Source organism: Mytilinidion resinicola (genome assembly GCF_010093595.1).
Source record: "Mytilinidion resinicola strain CBS 304.34 unplaced genomic scaffold BDZ99scaffold_1, whole genome shotgun sequence".
Classification (NCBI taxonomy): domain Eukaryota; kingdom Fungi; phylum Ascomycota; class Dothideomycetes; order Mytilinidiales; family Mytilinidiaceae; genus Mytilinidion; species Mytilinidion resinicola.
Window position 1 is genome coordinate 2,861,505 of NW_022985437.1, and position 14,025 is coordinate 2,875,529.

The window sequence follows — 14,025 nt, forward strand, 5'->3', positions numbered from 1 at the left end:
TGGCGCCTCCGCCATTCTACCATTTCTACCTCAAGTCCGAATTTTACAGAGGGCTAGTCTCCAGACGAAGACAATTTTCACCGAGTCGGTTCATAAAGGACGTATATCTACAGTACTAGGCCATAAGAGTAGGCACACGGATAGACCACCGCTCTGGCTTGACCCTTGAGAGTGTCCTAGGTAACATTTCTTTGAATAGTCGAAAGGAAGTCTAATTCCCTCTGCGTTGATCTCTACATCGTATTCAGACCTTCCAGAGGAGCTCGGGCTACCCCATCCAGTTGCAAGCAGTGTCCAAACGTATCTCTTAATGCTGTACCATCGAAGAGTTTTGCCTCAACAATATGGAGAAGAACACCTCGCACTGGCATGAGATTGCTTTGGCAGCACAGACTAGGGTGTAGCCACACATTCAGCAGCTAGAGATCGTCGCTTAGGTTTTAGGAATTCACTTCGTTCTTCTGCGCGAAAGGAGCATTCCATAGGCGTTTCGCATGACACAAATTTTACACATCACTGCCGGCAGTACACGTTCTGTGCATGTAAGTATTACCCCTAACGCGACTTCTTCCCATTTGCGTGGGCATCCACCGCCATGAAGTTTATTATCAGATTCGGGCTCTCCCAATAAGAGATGGCAGGCGAAGACCACATCTACAAGTAAACGGAGGGCATTTAATGCCTCCGGGGGGACCCTGACGCCAGTGAGATGGATGGTAAGAACAAAGACCTCGAGCACCCTAATTTGGTGGAGATCCTTTGTGGCATGCTCGCTGTTATTGATACCTTCTACGCTGAAAAGGAAGTGAGGAAGAATACGGCAATGGGGCGGGCAGTTTCAAGCACGGCTCTAGAGCTGAAATTCAAGGACATACAGAAGGAGCTAGACCTGCTTATCGAAACCTACCCTCATTTCGCCACAGACTACACTGTCGAGGTCAATCATCGAGGGGGCCTGAAGAAGACGGCGGAGGTGAGGAACCTAGTTCTCTAATACCCGCACTGATAATCTGAGCATTACTGGTTACGTATGCAATATTCGAAGTCTGGTTAGAGCTGCTCTAGGGTAGCAGCACATCGATGAAGGTTGACTTGGGGATGTCGACGTGGCAGAATAAAGAATTTGCCTTGTTGGCATTTGGGAATCTCACCTCAAGATCTTAGAACCAAACCTTGGAGATAGGAACTATTTGCTCTCAAATTTTATGTTGCACCGGATTGGCTACGCACGTTTCACGGTTCTCGTTCCTTTCCCGGGGCAGTGGAATAGGTGTCTATTGTTAACACGTAGTTTACCTTTCTCTTAAATCTATCAACTTGAATTGAAACCATTGAGTGTGTGTCTGATAGGCTACCCAGTGATCTGACGGGGCTTCTGGTGTTCTCGGCTTTAGAAAATGGCCCTGTCATTTCCGGGCTTCGTAAATCCGCTCTTCTTCTATAAAACGGGAACTCTAATAGGATTCACACCACCTCATAAATTGGAGATTCATTATTACCGCTCTGGAAGTGTAAATAGGAGTTCGAAGGAAGTCTCCAACTTGCGGGTTTGAAACGCGGTCAACGTACTAGTCGTGGAGTTATGCATGGGTTATGTTTTTCCTAAGGGTAGATCGATGTTCAGAAAGGCTTTAGATGGTTATGCGCACTGTCAATATAAAACACATTCTGCCCTAAGCTCGCATGTCAATCCGTCGTATGATATTGTGATGATATAAAACACTCTAACGTTCAACTCCAGAGTGAAGTACGCGCCTCTGGCTCCCAACCTCTTGGACTTAGAAGCCGTCCACCCAGTGCATTATCCTTGCGACTTCCTACGCATATAGTTCCTGAAAATTCGACTGTCTCCCGCCCTTACCTATTCCCTGGTGGGGCGGTTAAGAACTTCGCTAACAGTTTACTAGTCTTCTTCACACTCTCCCATTGCAGAACAGGGGGGAGCCGGGTTCGAGCCCCACAGCGGTATCGGCTCAAAGTCCTTACGAGGCAAACTTTTTTTGCTTTTTGATTCACCTAGGCAGGTCACTCATGTTTTGGGCGTTGGGTTATTGGTATATCGATTCACCAAAGAGCACGCTATACGCTAGTGTTGCTACTTGCGGCTCGCGGCTCGGCGACAGGCCTACCTTAAAGCTACGAAGATGTTCTTCCGCCTCTCACACACTACCTCCCACATACCGCATCACGCAGACCATCTCCCGCAAAGTAAACACCTTGCCCAGCTAGCAGCCGCTATGCTGACAATGCCTGAGTAAGCCTGCTTCTTGTGCTACACGGAAAGCCTATCATTCACAATCGACAGCTTGTTCAACAACACCAGCCTGTCCGACGTGCTCCTCCGGGTCCACGACGCGGAGGGCAACGTTGGTGAATACCCCGCTCACCGCAACGTCCTCGCCACCCACTCCGAGTTCATCGAGAAGGCCTGCTTGGGCGGCTTCATGGTACGGTATTCACCCGTCCTAGCAGGATGCGAACGCAGTTAATGCGTAGGGTCCCTAGGAAGCAAACAATAAGACCATGGACTTACAGGATGAGGACCCCAAATACTTTGAAATCGCACTAAAGTGGATGTACACTGGGGGGGACTACGAGACGCCGGATGGCATGATTGGCGTGGCGCAGCTTCTCTTCCATATTCACGTTCACCGTGTTGCAGACAAGTTCCTCATGCCGGAACTACAGGAAATCTGCGCGCAAGCCTTCACGAAGACGGCCATCACACTATTGGGAGATGCGACCCGACTCCGCACCAGCCGTAATGCAGTCTTGAGTGGCGAGATTGTACAGAAAGCCAAAGATTACGCATCGGCAATGCTCCCCGCAATCGACTTGTTCTACTCCAATAACGTCAACGCTCAAAGCTCGCTCGGTAGAGCAGTAGCGGTAGGCGCGTTGCAGGTCAAGTGGGAGAAGACGCCGGACTTGCTCTCGATGATGTTGATAGCGCATCCTATATTCACTCAGGACTGGGCGATGGCGATTATCATGGGACCGTTCGACATTCGCTAGGCTGATGTTGTGGGGCTAGGAATTAGGAGACTGGCTCACGGTTAGACTACTCTCAGCGCTTCTGTCACTCAAGAAGGGGATCATCACGATAACGACACGGTTTGGCAATAGATAATACTTGAAATACAAGTTCATAGTCTCGACGAGTCATCTTTGAAACAAGAAGGGTACTGTTTGGAGTTCTTTATAGAGCTATCCAGAATAAATATGTGATGCCACAACCCTGCCAGCTGATACGAAGCTTGGAAAGATTACATCTTGCAAGAATCAGAAGCACGCCGCCAAAGTAAGTCCCACACCCATGCACCTTCGCAAAAGGGACAGGTGGAGTCAATGAGCCCCCTCATTACCCCAGATAGTCCAACTTGGCCTTACTTCCGCACCACCTTCTTCGTCGCCTCAGCTTCTTGTACCAAATTAGCACCATCTCGTCGAACGTGGCCCGGTTCGTGAGATGAACGTCGTCAAAATAGGATTCAGATTGCATAAGCTCCTCAATGCCGTGTTGCTATAGTGTTTCATCAGAGACTCGCTCGACGAACTCCAGCAACAAGCCCGCTTCAATCTACCGGGCGATGAAGTCGTGCTTCGGGCCAGCGAGAAAGACCCACGGATTGCGCGTCCGGGGCACCCACCGGTCCTTGGCCTCAACAACGTCGGACCTGTAAAGGCAGCAGATTTGCGCCGTGCTGATACTGAACTCGCTCGCATCCGTAACGAAATCGGGCGTGATCCCTTCTGGGTCAAGAGGAATGGTCCATGTCTGGCTGTCGCTGAGGGAGCGCATCTCGGGTGCGCGGTTACCGCTAGCTGTGGTGAGCCGCCGCTCGTCGACTAGGGTTACATCCACGTTCGGCCGGCCGGACTTGTTGACTATCGCGAGAAAGCTAGGCGAGAACTGCTTAATACCGATCCGTGGGTACTCCCTGTCTGGGTAGAGCACGTAAGAACGATGCTTTGTGAATGTGAGATTTGCGAACGGGGCATAAGCCTTTGTTGAAGTGATGATATTAGCCAAGGCAGTACATTCCTGGTATCCGCGGAGGATATGCAGAGTTGGAAGAGCGCGGCACATGTGGAAATGGATTTTAGGTCCGTCGCCTCTATGGCTTGGTCGAGTAAATATGATATCGTAGACCTCCCATTCTCCGGTCTTTCCCAGAACCAGCTGGTCGTTATCTGCTTTGTATCCCTCTTCTAGTAGGCACTTCTCCATCCGCGAGCCTCGGACTTCCGTATTCGTCCATAGATCGAGGACGTTGCCAGGGGCAGCCCGATCAAAGAACCTCAAGGCAAAGTCTCCAGAGATGACGCTGTGTTCTAGGCTCATCGTATTCCGAAACGCCGTCGGGTCTTTGACGAACTTCCGCAGGGCCTTGTTGATACTCCACTGCGTTGCCACAACTGTCTCGCATGCTGTTTGGAGGTCACGCGAGGTCTGGCGAAGATTAACCAGATCCATTGGCGATAGCTGACGGGTTATAGACTCAAAGATCTCGTAGCCGTTATCTAGGTTCGTAAGAAACTCGACGAGCCGGTTAGGCTGGGTGGTGGCCATGCTGGACTGTGTTGAATGTATGGTACTGCGGACTCGGATGTTGTTGGATGTTGGATACAGGGTGGGACACCAAGGCAGTTTTTGGATTGTGGGGTATTTTTTATGGTCCTGGTGTTTTCTTGGTGGCCCTGGTGCTTTATAAGTGGCCCTGGTGCTTTATAAGTGGCCCTGGTGCTTTATAAGTGGTCCTGGTGCATTGTTAGTGGGATCGGTGCATTTTTAGTGGTCCTGGTGCATTGTTAGTGGTCCTGGTGCTTTGTTGATGGTCCTGGTGCTTGTTGGTGGTTGTGGTGGACGATGGAGAGGCTGAGGATCTTGACGCTAGGATTAAATATATGACCGAAGAGACATATTCTACGGTGACTATGTGAATACTACAAATGAATCGCACAAATGCGTGTTCTGGTGGAAATTCATATGTGTAAAACGCCTGCAGTCGGTCTCGACTTCAGCATCTACAAAGCCCTTTCCTTTCACTTCCTACCACGCTAACGCTGCTGCTTAGACCCTTCGTGGATAACATTGAATGAAGAGATAATATAGCGAATCTGTAAGGGTGCATCGAGTCAACATTTAAAGTGGCTACCATACAGCTTGAGAATGCGCGGAATAGTCAATCGAAGCCCGTTCCGGCGTTCCCTGCAACGCTGACGCCACCTTTTGAGGCCACTTGTAAATACAGATCAATTAAAAAGACGATGTGACGAGTCTGTAAGTGTGTATCAAGCTAAGTGTAAAAGGGGTTATCTCGTAGCTTGAAACGTACAGGACACTCAATTGAAGCTATCATTAGACGTTCGTGAAGCATTATAGCCATTTTCTGAAGTCCTTTGTGAAGCGATTTAAGTATCCACCGAGCTTTACTAAGTTTTCTAGTGTAAGCCATGTTCCGAGAAATGTCTTATCTATCGCAAATGAAAATTGGAATACCACTAATCGAAGCCTCGTTCATGCATAGCAAGGATTGGCATTCGAAATAACTTCTGATTACCCCGCCGGGCTACTTCTAGCGCCCATAAGTCTACTAAGTTTCGCGATCTTGGGAGTAGCGGAAGTGGGGTTCCAATTTGGTAAAAGAAACGAATGCCAAATTTGGATATCCTTCAAGGAAACCGAATATCAAATCCCATATCAAATCATCATCAAATCCAGTCCGAATTCACAGCCGAAAAAGACCGACTACTTCATTTAAAAGCGACCGAGCAGTTTCGCCAGCAGATAAGCCAATTTCCTCCCCCCCCGCGGCAACAGGTCGTCGAGTTCCTCAAGCCATTCCGGGATCTTCTCGTCAAACATCTTGCCCTCGTAACTCGTCATGGTCCGCAACAACTCCTTCCTCCGCTTCAACTCGTCCCAATTTGTTGGACGATCCTTCTTAGGGAGCTCACACAACTCCATCCACAACATTGCGTCTAATCGGCGTGCGATTGGTTCCATCCGACCCGAGCTAGTTACAAACCAAGTGTGAGCTAGTGCGGCATGTTTGAACGTCCGCAGCATGGGCTGGTAGTGGAGTGGGCCGTACCAATTCGTGCTGCTGGTAAGGATGAACTCCGCGTGGTCGAAGACGCAATCCGGAACAGACGGCGGCTCTACATCGGTGGTGTCGAGTTTCATGATCCACGACGAGCCGTCATTTAGTCGCTGAACTCGAACTTTCCCTCTGTCCCGGAAGCGCATATCCAACACTTCGTACCCTCTGGCCTTGACATCTGTTATGCAGCGTTTGGGCTGGGCGTCAAGAGCGCGCAGGAGGTAGGCTTTCTTCGTCTTGAGCGTCATATCCGCGAAAGGGGCGTATGCTTTCGTCGCCGTGATGAAAGCGGTCTCTGCGGTTGTACACCAGTACCCTTTAAGAACGTTGTATAGCGGAGGGTCCTTGGTCTGAATGATGACTATGCAGAGCTCCATGTGCATGGGATGTTCAAGTGTTTGGAACTTGGAAGAGCTCGTTGGTGGGTAGACAAGACTGTTGTACTGTCTCCAGCCTTCAGTCTCGGTCAAGTACTTTTCGAGAGCATCGCCCTCTTCCCCCATGCGGACGTGCAAATCCATCACATCGTTGACAGGGTTTCAATCGAAGAAGTCTAGAGCGAAGACGCCGGAGATGAAAGCGGACACTTGGCCGAGCTTGCTCCTGAATTGTGTAGGATATTTGATGAACTTCTTCAGCGCAATATTGATGTTCCATTGTGTATCTTTGCACTTCTGGTACACGCCGCGAAGGTCTCGGCTGACGCGACCTAGGGTTATGATATCGGTAGGCTCGAGGGCACGTGTGATGGCATCGAAGATTGGCACATATTGGTTGGGTTTCGCAAGGAAATCAAACAGAGGCGAACGTGAGTTCAAAGACTGATCGGATTGAGAAACATTCGAAATGGTCGACATGTTGGTGGTTGGAAGTGAGGCTCGTGGTTGCAGGGTGTAGCGTGGTTGGCGAGTAGACGACGGTGCAAGTATTATCTACAGCTCGCCCACGAACACCCTCAGTGAATGTCGATGACTGATTCCATAATATGGACTGTTTCACCCGGCACTTGGAGCTCATGTTATGCAGCCAAGGCAGCACAGGTATAGACAATCCCGCTATTGACCACGACATTCACCAAAATTGGGGACTTTCCAGTGAAACATGCTGTCGTGTGGGCACACTCGCTCGCCAAAGTTTGAGGTGTTTTGGCGAGACCTAAGAATTATTTTACGGTGCGAAGTTCTTGAGTGTTATCCAGCGCCGTTCGGAAGGCATACTCGGTGGCTCAGATAGCGAGAAGTGGCAGGAAAGCAGACTTGGAATTGAGTAACATACGACGAAGCCTTACTTGTCTCTTAATGACGTCTGAGGAGTCTCAACATGGTCCTAGGCCTTACTGCCGATAGCGTGGATAATCACTATAATTACTTGTCGTTAGATCCTGCTTCTGGAAGAGCAGTAGCAACAAAGATATTTTGAAACTATATGTAATGAGACGAAGTTCTGCTTGCATTTTACCGATGTTAGAAGAGCCTCGATATGACCTCTAATTTTCACCGCTGACAGCATTGACATTCACGAGGACTACACAGTCTATCATTATTGCATCTGAACCAGCAGTAGCGGCAGAGCCAGGCTGAATTATGAGGTCTAAGGAGTCTTATTTTGATTTCCGGTTTGGACTGCAACTGGCATGCACATCAGCCTAATTTACGTATTTAGGCATCGCTGCACCCCCAAGATGTCCATTCCCAGACAAAAAATCATCTACAGCTGATTTACAAGCTGGGATAGCCGTGACTATGCGATTTCGTCTCGAGTCCACCGCCAACAGCATCATCCGCGCAGCGACCCCGTATACCTACCTCGTTCTTGTGACAACTAGTCCTCTCCCTCCGACTTCAGCTCATCAAGCTCTTTGATCCACTCCGGCACCTTCTCGTCGAATGTCTTTCCCGCATAGGCAGTCATATCGCGCACCAGCATAGGCCGCCGCATCATCTCAGCCCAATTGATCGGTCGATCCTGGTCTCGAAGCTTCCATAATTCCGCCCAAACCACTGCATCGAGCCGACGTACGATGGCATTCTTTCGATGTTCTGCATCGAAGCAGCCAAGCCAAGGGTACTTGAGTCCCGGGTGCATAAGCGGGCTTAGCAGGCAATTGTAATGAAGCGGGCCGTCGCGGTTCTCGGCAGGGGAGAGCCGGTGGTGGTTGTCGGTGAAAAAGAACTCGGTGTTATCATAGACGTAATCAGGAATGGCGGGTGTCGCGAGCTTAGACGTATCCAGGTTCATCACCCAGCATCTGGAGTCATTCAAGTGGCGATGCTTTGCCATTCCCTTATCCTTGAAGCGGATATCGAGGACCTCGCGACCCGTCTGCTCAATGTCTATCAGGTGCGTTTGAGCATTCTCGTCGAGTTTGCGGAGTATGTAGGCCTTATCGCTTCTGAACGTCATGTTCGCAAAAGGAGCGTAGACCTTTGTTGCCGTCATGATCGCAGTCGTCGCGGTGCTGTACGCATCGCCCCGAAGAATGTCCAACAACGGAGCGGAGTTGGTGTGACTAAGGTAGATGTGAAGCCCTTCGTTCCGAGCACGGCGAAATGTCTGCGCCTTGCGTGATCGCGATATGTTTGGGTTTGTCGGAACTGGTGCAGTTTCCTCTGCGCTGACAAAGTAGCCTTCCGTCTCGATCAGGTACTTCTCCAACGCGTCAGCTTGAGGGCCGTAGGTGGCGTACAGGTCTAGCATGTTTCCAATGGGCGCGCGGTCCAAGAATTGAAGTACAAATATACCGGAAATCAGCCCAGATACCTCTCCAAGCTTGTCGCGGAACCCCGTCGGATCTTTGAAGAAGTGGAAAAGAGCCTTGTCTGCGTTCCACTGCGATTTCTGGGCTTTGACGTACACATCCTGCAAGTCTTTGCTCACAAGCTTCAGGTTTAAGAGACCCGACACTGGCAGCGAGCATGTGATTCCGTCAAATATTGGCACATATCGGTCCGACTCCGTTAAGAAAGTGGCGAGTGGAGATCGCCGAATGGAATCCTCTGTCTGGGAGCCAGACGTTGTGTCAATGTTATTTGCCACGGAGGTAGATGTCAGTTTGGTATTTCCGGCCTGGGTGGGAGACTGCATGACTGTAAGTGGGTCGAGGGAGACTGGGAGAGGAGTCAAGTTCTTCGTAACCAGAACGTGATGACTTGGAGCAAGGGGAGATCCGGACATAGCGAACAGATTATGCAGTACCATCGCCGCGCCGCTCATCTTGGCCTCAAACTCCGGGTAGACCAGCTTAACAGGCATTTCGGGGCTTGTTAACAAATTCGATTTGAAAGATCGTGGTGACTTTGAGAGGTGTGGTGTGAAGTTGTGGTCAGGGAGGTGTGTATACTGTTGTGCGTGGATTGCAGGTCTATTCCAGCCACAACACCGGGATTGTGTACGGCACCGGGACTCATCGCGAGGAATCTGGGCGACACAATGAATGTGAACAGTCATGTAGGATTCCTACTGACCTTCAGACACGCTGTCGGTGACGTCATTGTCCTCTGCTTGTGGTGGTGAACAACGCAGCCGATATTGTTGATTCACCATCGAAGTCCTGAGCACTTTTGTAGCGATGCGATGCTACCACGTTGTCTACTCTGGATCTATCCCATCGAAAATTGGCGTTGAAAAGACGCAAAAACGGGTTCCTGCGGGGCTGAAAATATAGATGGTCTAAGAGTAGATTGAGTCAGATATTTACAATAGCGTAGCCTCATTCCATACACGCAACAAAATAGGTGGGCGGGGCGAGGGGGGGAAGGACTGTGTGGGACCTTGGATAGTACCCTTCAGTCTTGAAAGGACATCGTGATCTCTTATATTCCAGCATGAGTTCTCTGGTCGTGCCACAGACCATCGACAACTTATAGTAGCAAGCAGAATTGAATAACCGTTCACTATTCTAGTGGATGGTTTGTACTCTCATTTCCACATTTTCAAGACCTAGTCTGCTTGTAATAATTGTTATGTGCTAGATGCTTATGCGGTTGAGCGCTGCAAAACGGGCAAGGAATCCTACTTTTCTCTGCACCGTTATGATCTCTCCACCTGACTTCCCGCCACCACCTTTGCACTTATCGGGCCAGCTCCACATACTGCACAACACGGGGACCGGACACTGTTAAACGGACGAGACACACGGACCACATTAGTCATTGATTAGTCACTAGCGCCGCCGCAACTTTTCGACTATATCAGCAGCTCTTCCTTCCAGAATTTACAACCTCAACCAGCCACCGTCGCCAGAAAGAGGAGGATTTTTTTTTTGCTTTCGTATTTTGTTAACTAACTGTTCAAGAATTGGATGGCTAACTACACTTCTCCTACAGACCTTCCTCTGCCTTCGGGCCAACAACCAAGCCAAGATAAGTGACTGACCTCCCTTCATGATCAACTTGCTGACCTTGTCTAGGCTCTGTCCCGCGTGGCTCCCTAATGAAAAAAGATAAGTGATCCCTCCTCCCTTCTTTCCAATTCGACTCGCTAATACACCAGGCTAGGGCTGCCTGCCTCTGGGCAGGGAGAGAAGATGTTCTCTCGATATCCTGCTGAGGTTGCACTCCACTTTGTCTTTTCATTGAGCTTCTCAGCTTGCTGGGACCTCGAAGAAGAGTTTCTTTGTGATTGTTCTCTTGTGACTTGCTGTGACTTGAAGGCTTCTTGCCGTTGCCTTGCCTTGTCCTTGTCTTGAGTCTATGTTGTGGTGTGCTGTCGCGACTCGTGTGGTGTTGAGCTACGCGTCCACGCCGCGGCGCACCGCGGACGTCAACGACGGACATTTGAGGCTGCGAAGACCTGCGCGCAGAGACAGGATACACAAGCGTCCACTGTAATCTCCGCGAAGCTTGCTGTAGAGTAGAAGCCTACGTGGCTGTCCGCCCGCGTGGCTGTACGCCAGTGTTGCCCTAGGTCGGCGGCGACGAGCAGCTCTCATCCGCCACTGATCCACTGCAGTGCTCAATCAATTTTCCATGAGACTGAAACGCGTCCAATGCAAGCTGTGGTGCTTCATATCCCCATACCCTGCGCCGTGGCTGTGGCGTGGAGACGTTGTGGCTGCCATGGGCTTCTTGGACACGAGCTGGCGACGAGCGGTGCGTAGCCGCCAGTGAACTGCTATGACCTCAATAGTATTTCTACGTGGCTTTCGAAGTAAAGTGGAGCTCCATGCCTCTTGCGCTGCCTTCAGCAGTTGATTTGGTGGTCGTGGCGTGAATTCTACGTCCCTGCATGCGCCGTCCAGGCTCGGCCTGCGGCGAGCAGTGCCCGTCTGCCACTGAAGTGATGCGATACCCGCTGTAGCTCTAGAAGGAGAGTTTCGAGGAGGATTCCCATTTACCCCGTGAACTGCCGTGCGCACTGTGTGGCGTGGGCATGGCGTTGGGTTACGCTGCTCCCTGCGCCGCCCGTTGGTTGCCCATGAAGAGCATGTTCCATCTGTCCTTGAGTGGCACGGCAAAACAAACGCCAGATCCTCTCGCAGTATGGCTACGTAGGTTCGAATAGACTCATCTCTCCCCTCCAACTGACCCCCAGGCGGCGCCTCGTCGACTCTTCAAACTCCCGCACCGAGCCGGAACACAAGCCCACAACATCACGAAATCAGCTCCCTACTTGTGGAATTGAGCTCTAGGTGGTGGACACCATCTGGGAGTCGTCGCTGAAATGCACTGGACGATCGCCACGATCAACAATAGAGCCCTCCTCCGCCCGCTGTCGCAAGGTTGAACCCGCCGTTTCGACAATGCCCACTCCATCCCCTCTTCCACTACGTACGGACGCAGCTTCGATAACGAAGGGGATGAATATACAATGCCAGCCATCTACTAAGCCACTCGTATGGCGACCCTCTCGATTCCTCCGGCTGTGCCTTCTCGCAGATATCTCCGAACAGCCGCCTTCCTTCTCCGCCTTCAGCCTCTATCCTGCGAAATTTCGTCCCTAGGATATACACAGACTATGCGTACAGCTCGAATGCAGACCGAGGCTTTCAAGCCATCAAAGCTGCTACTCGCCAAAAGTCCGGAGCAGCCAGTCCGGAAAGAAGAGCACCAGCAACAGACGGTCTTCGTCGACAAGCAGGCAGAAGAAGCCTGCATCGTGTTTCTCCATCAAGGAAACCAGCATTCGGAGGTGGCTGGGGAGGCCCCTTCCCGACTCTCCATTGCCACCTTGGCCCGGAGCCGCCGTAGACGTAGTGACGGGGCGCTACTTGAAGCCTAGGAGCAGATCATCTTGATAGGCGACGAAGGCTTCAACGCGGATTTCAGCTACAAAGCGGTTGGCTCATGGAAGACTTCTAAGAAAACTATCCTCACCCCGCGGAAGATTGTGGCTACCACCAAGCACCCGGAAACCAACATGAAACTGGATCTCACGAAAGCTTCCGGTATAGAAGACACGCAGGGTGTGCATGCCAGCATTATGGCGCAGTCCTACACCGCCGAACCCAACAGCCGCATCATCGCTGTATCTGATGACGGACACAAGATCGATGAGGAGCAAGCTAAGCGGACAAAGCCACAGCAACGACCGCACCCACGCCGGTCACACCGGCGACGACATCGACGACTTCAGCGCGGGTGGCTACGGCGGAGTTAGCAGCGGGGATCAGCCTTCCGGCGGTCGAAGCGACAGACCAGTGGAGCCAGCAGCCTTTCAATGTGTGTCCCGATGGTCTCACTGGAAAACCTCTCGTCCATGGCCGGTTGGTAAAACCAAGAATAAATCGCGGGTCAAGTTCAGGATGCTCCAACCAGCATGAATGAATGACACTCCCCAGACGCTGTTTGGACGGACTTTAACCAAAAGGGGCTTCCAATGGACATTTCTCTCCACGCTGCACCCCAGGACGACCCACTAGCACGCCGTTTGCACTCCGACTGCCACGAGGCGGCGAGGACCAGCCCGTTGAGAACCAGCTCATGGGTGAATTCCAGCCTTACAAAACTCGAGGAAACCAGCACACGATCGTCTACAGGCTTTGAGGTGTCATCCTCTTCCTCTTCCACTCTAGATCCTCAAATTTTCAATGCCATTATGCAACGCCATAGCACGCAGCACTTGGGAGTGGAATGCAGCCATGTCAACACCGTGAAAGACATTGACCAACGCAGCCAATCCGCACACAAAAGCAGAGATACCACATCAGTCTACAGGAGGAATTGGGATACCGCAGGGGCCGTGAAGCTGGAAACGGCCAGGAATATCCTCGAACAACCTACCCATCTGCGCCAGCTGAAGCTGCCCCCTCGGGACACTACATACTACCCTACCTCGTACGCATGCAGCGCCCTTGGATTACGGAACGACTAGATCTGGCTAGAGGCAGTGGAGACGTTGCAAGAAGATGATTGCCGTCACAACGAGGCTTGGGATATGCTGAGACGAAGACTTATGTTGCCAAATGTGGGCACGAAACATTGAAAGATTATCTTCATGGTCTGCTCAGAAGCAGTTGTTATTACTCTGGAAGCCATTTCATCTGCGGGTTATGATCACTGTTCCGAGCATTTACGCCCAACAGACGACACCGTTGAGCGGGTGGCGACATGGCGGGCATGGCTTACACGGCGGCACGGTGATCTGGGAACAGTTTTCGCGACTTCTGTCTGGCTTGGGGACGGTGTGGCACAGCATGGAAACGACGAATTTGCTCCTAGAACGTTCAGCAATCGGCACCTGCAGTTACACGACTTCTCTTGTCCGTTGGATTACGGTTTGGGTTTTCGGGGTTACAGGCACATGATCCGTAGTACGTTCTTGAGAATGGAAGCGTTAAGGAAACAGTAATGCAAGAAGGTTTTCAAGTAACTTTTCAGTTTGCCTGGCCGCGTTACTTAACTCACATGCAACTGTGGACCAAAATTGAACTACGATTAGAAGGTCTCCGACTACACGTATCTAAAGATGCATAGAATCA

At 51.0% G+C, this 14,025-nt stretch overlaps 5 protein-coding genes across 5 annotated transcripts; 2 read left to right on the plus strand and 3 right to left on the minus strand.

Annotated features, from left to right (window-relative positions):
• Positions 1–2,144: 2,144 nt before the first annotated feature.
• On the plus strand, positions 2,145–3,015 carry BDZ99DRAFT_514035 (POZ domain-containing protein; the record flags this gene model as incomplete). The annotated part of the gene is made up of 3 exons (XM_033724779.1): positions 2,145–2,208; positions 2,260–2,447; positions 2,506–3,015. 3 exons carry the CDS (start codon positions 2,145–2,147, stop codon positions 3,013–3,015), a joined length of 762 nt encoding a protein of 253 aa, XP_033584783.1.
• A 565-nt stretch (positions 3,016–3,580) lies between these two features.
• BDZ99DRAFT_514036 (uncharacterized protein) lies at positions 3,581–4,573 on the minus strand (the record flags this gene model as incomplete). Its single annotated transcript, XM_033724780.1, has 1 exon — positions 3,581–4,573. The coding sequence occupies one exon, from the start codon at positions 4,571–4,573 to the stop codon at positions 3,581–3,583; it is 993 nt and encodes a 330-aa protein (XP_033584784.1).
• A 1,188-nt stretch (positions 4,574–5,761) lies between these two features.
• On the minus strand, positions 5,762–6,964 carry BDZ99DRAFT_470775 (uncharacterized protein; the record flags this gene model as incomplete). Its single annotated transcript, XM_033721655.1, has 2 exons — positions 5,762–6,542; positions 6,693–6,964. The coding sequence occupies 2 exons, from the start codon at positions 6,962–6,964 to the stop codon at positions 5,762–5,764; spliced, it is 1,053 nt and encodes a 350-aa protein (XP_033584785.1).
• A 964-nt stretch (positions 6,965–7,928) lies between these two features.
• On the minus strand, positions 7,929–9,359 carry BDZ99DRAFT_531086 (uncharacterized protein; the record flags this gene model as incomplete). Its single annotated transcript, XM_033726430.1, has 1 exon — positions 7,929–9,359. The coding sequence occupies one exon, from the start codon at positions 9,357–9,359 to the stop codon at positions 7,929–7,931; it is 1,431 nt and encodes a 476-aa protein (XP_033584786.1).
• Positions 9,360–12,062: 2,703 nt separating this feature from the next.
• On the plus strand, positions 12,063–13,418 carry BDZ99DRAFT_514040 (uncharacterized protein; the record flags this gene model as incomplete). The annotated part of the gene is made up of 3 exons (XM_033724781.1): positions 12,063–12,291; positions 12,346–12,699; positions 12,886–13,418. 3 exons carry the CDS (start codon positions 12,063–12,065, stop codon positions 13,416–13,418), a joined length of 1,116 nt encoding a protein of 371 aa, XP_033584787.1.
• Positions 13,419–14,025: the final 607 nt, after the last annotated feature.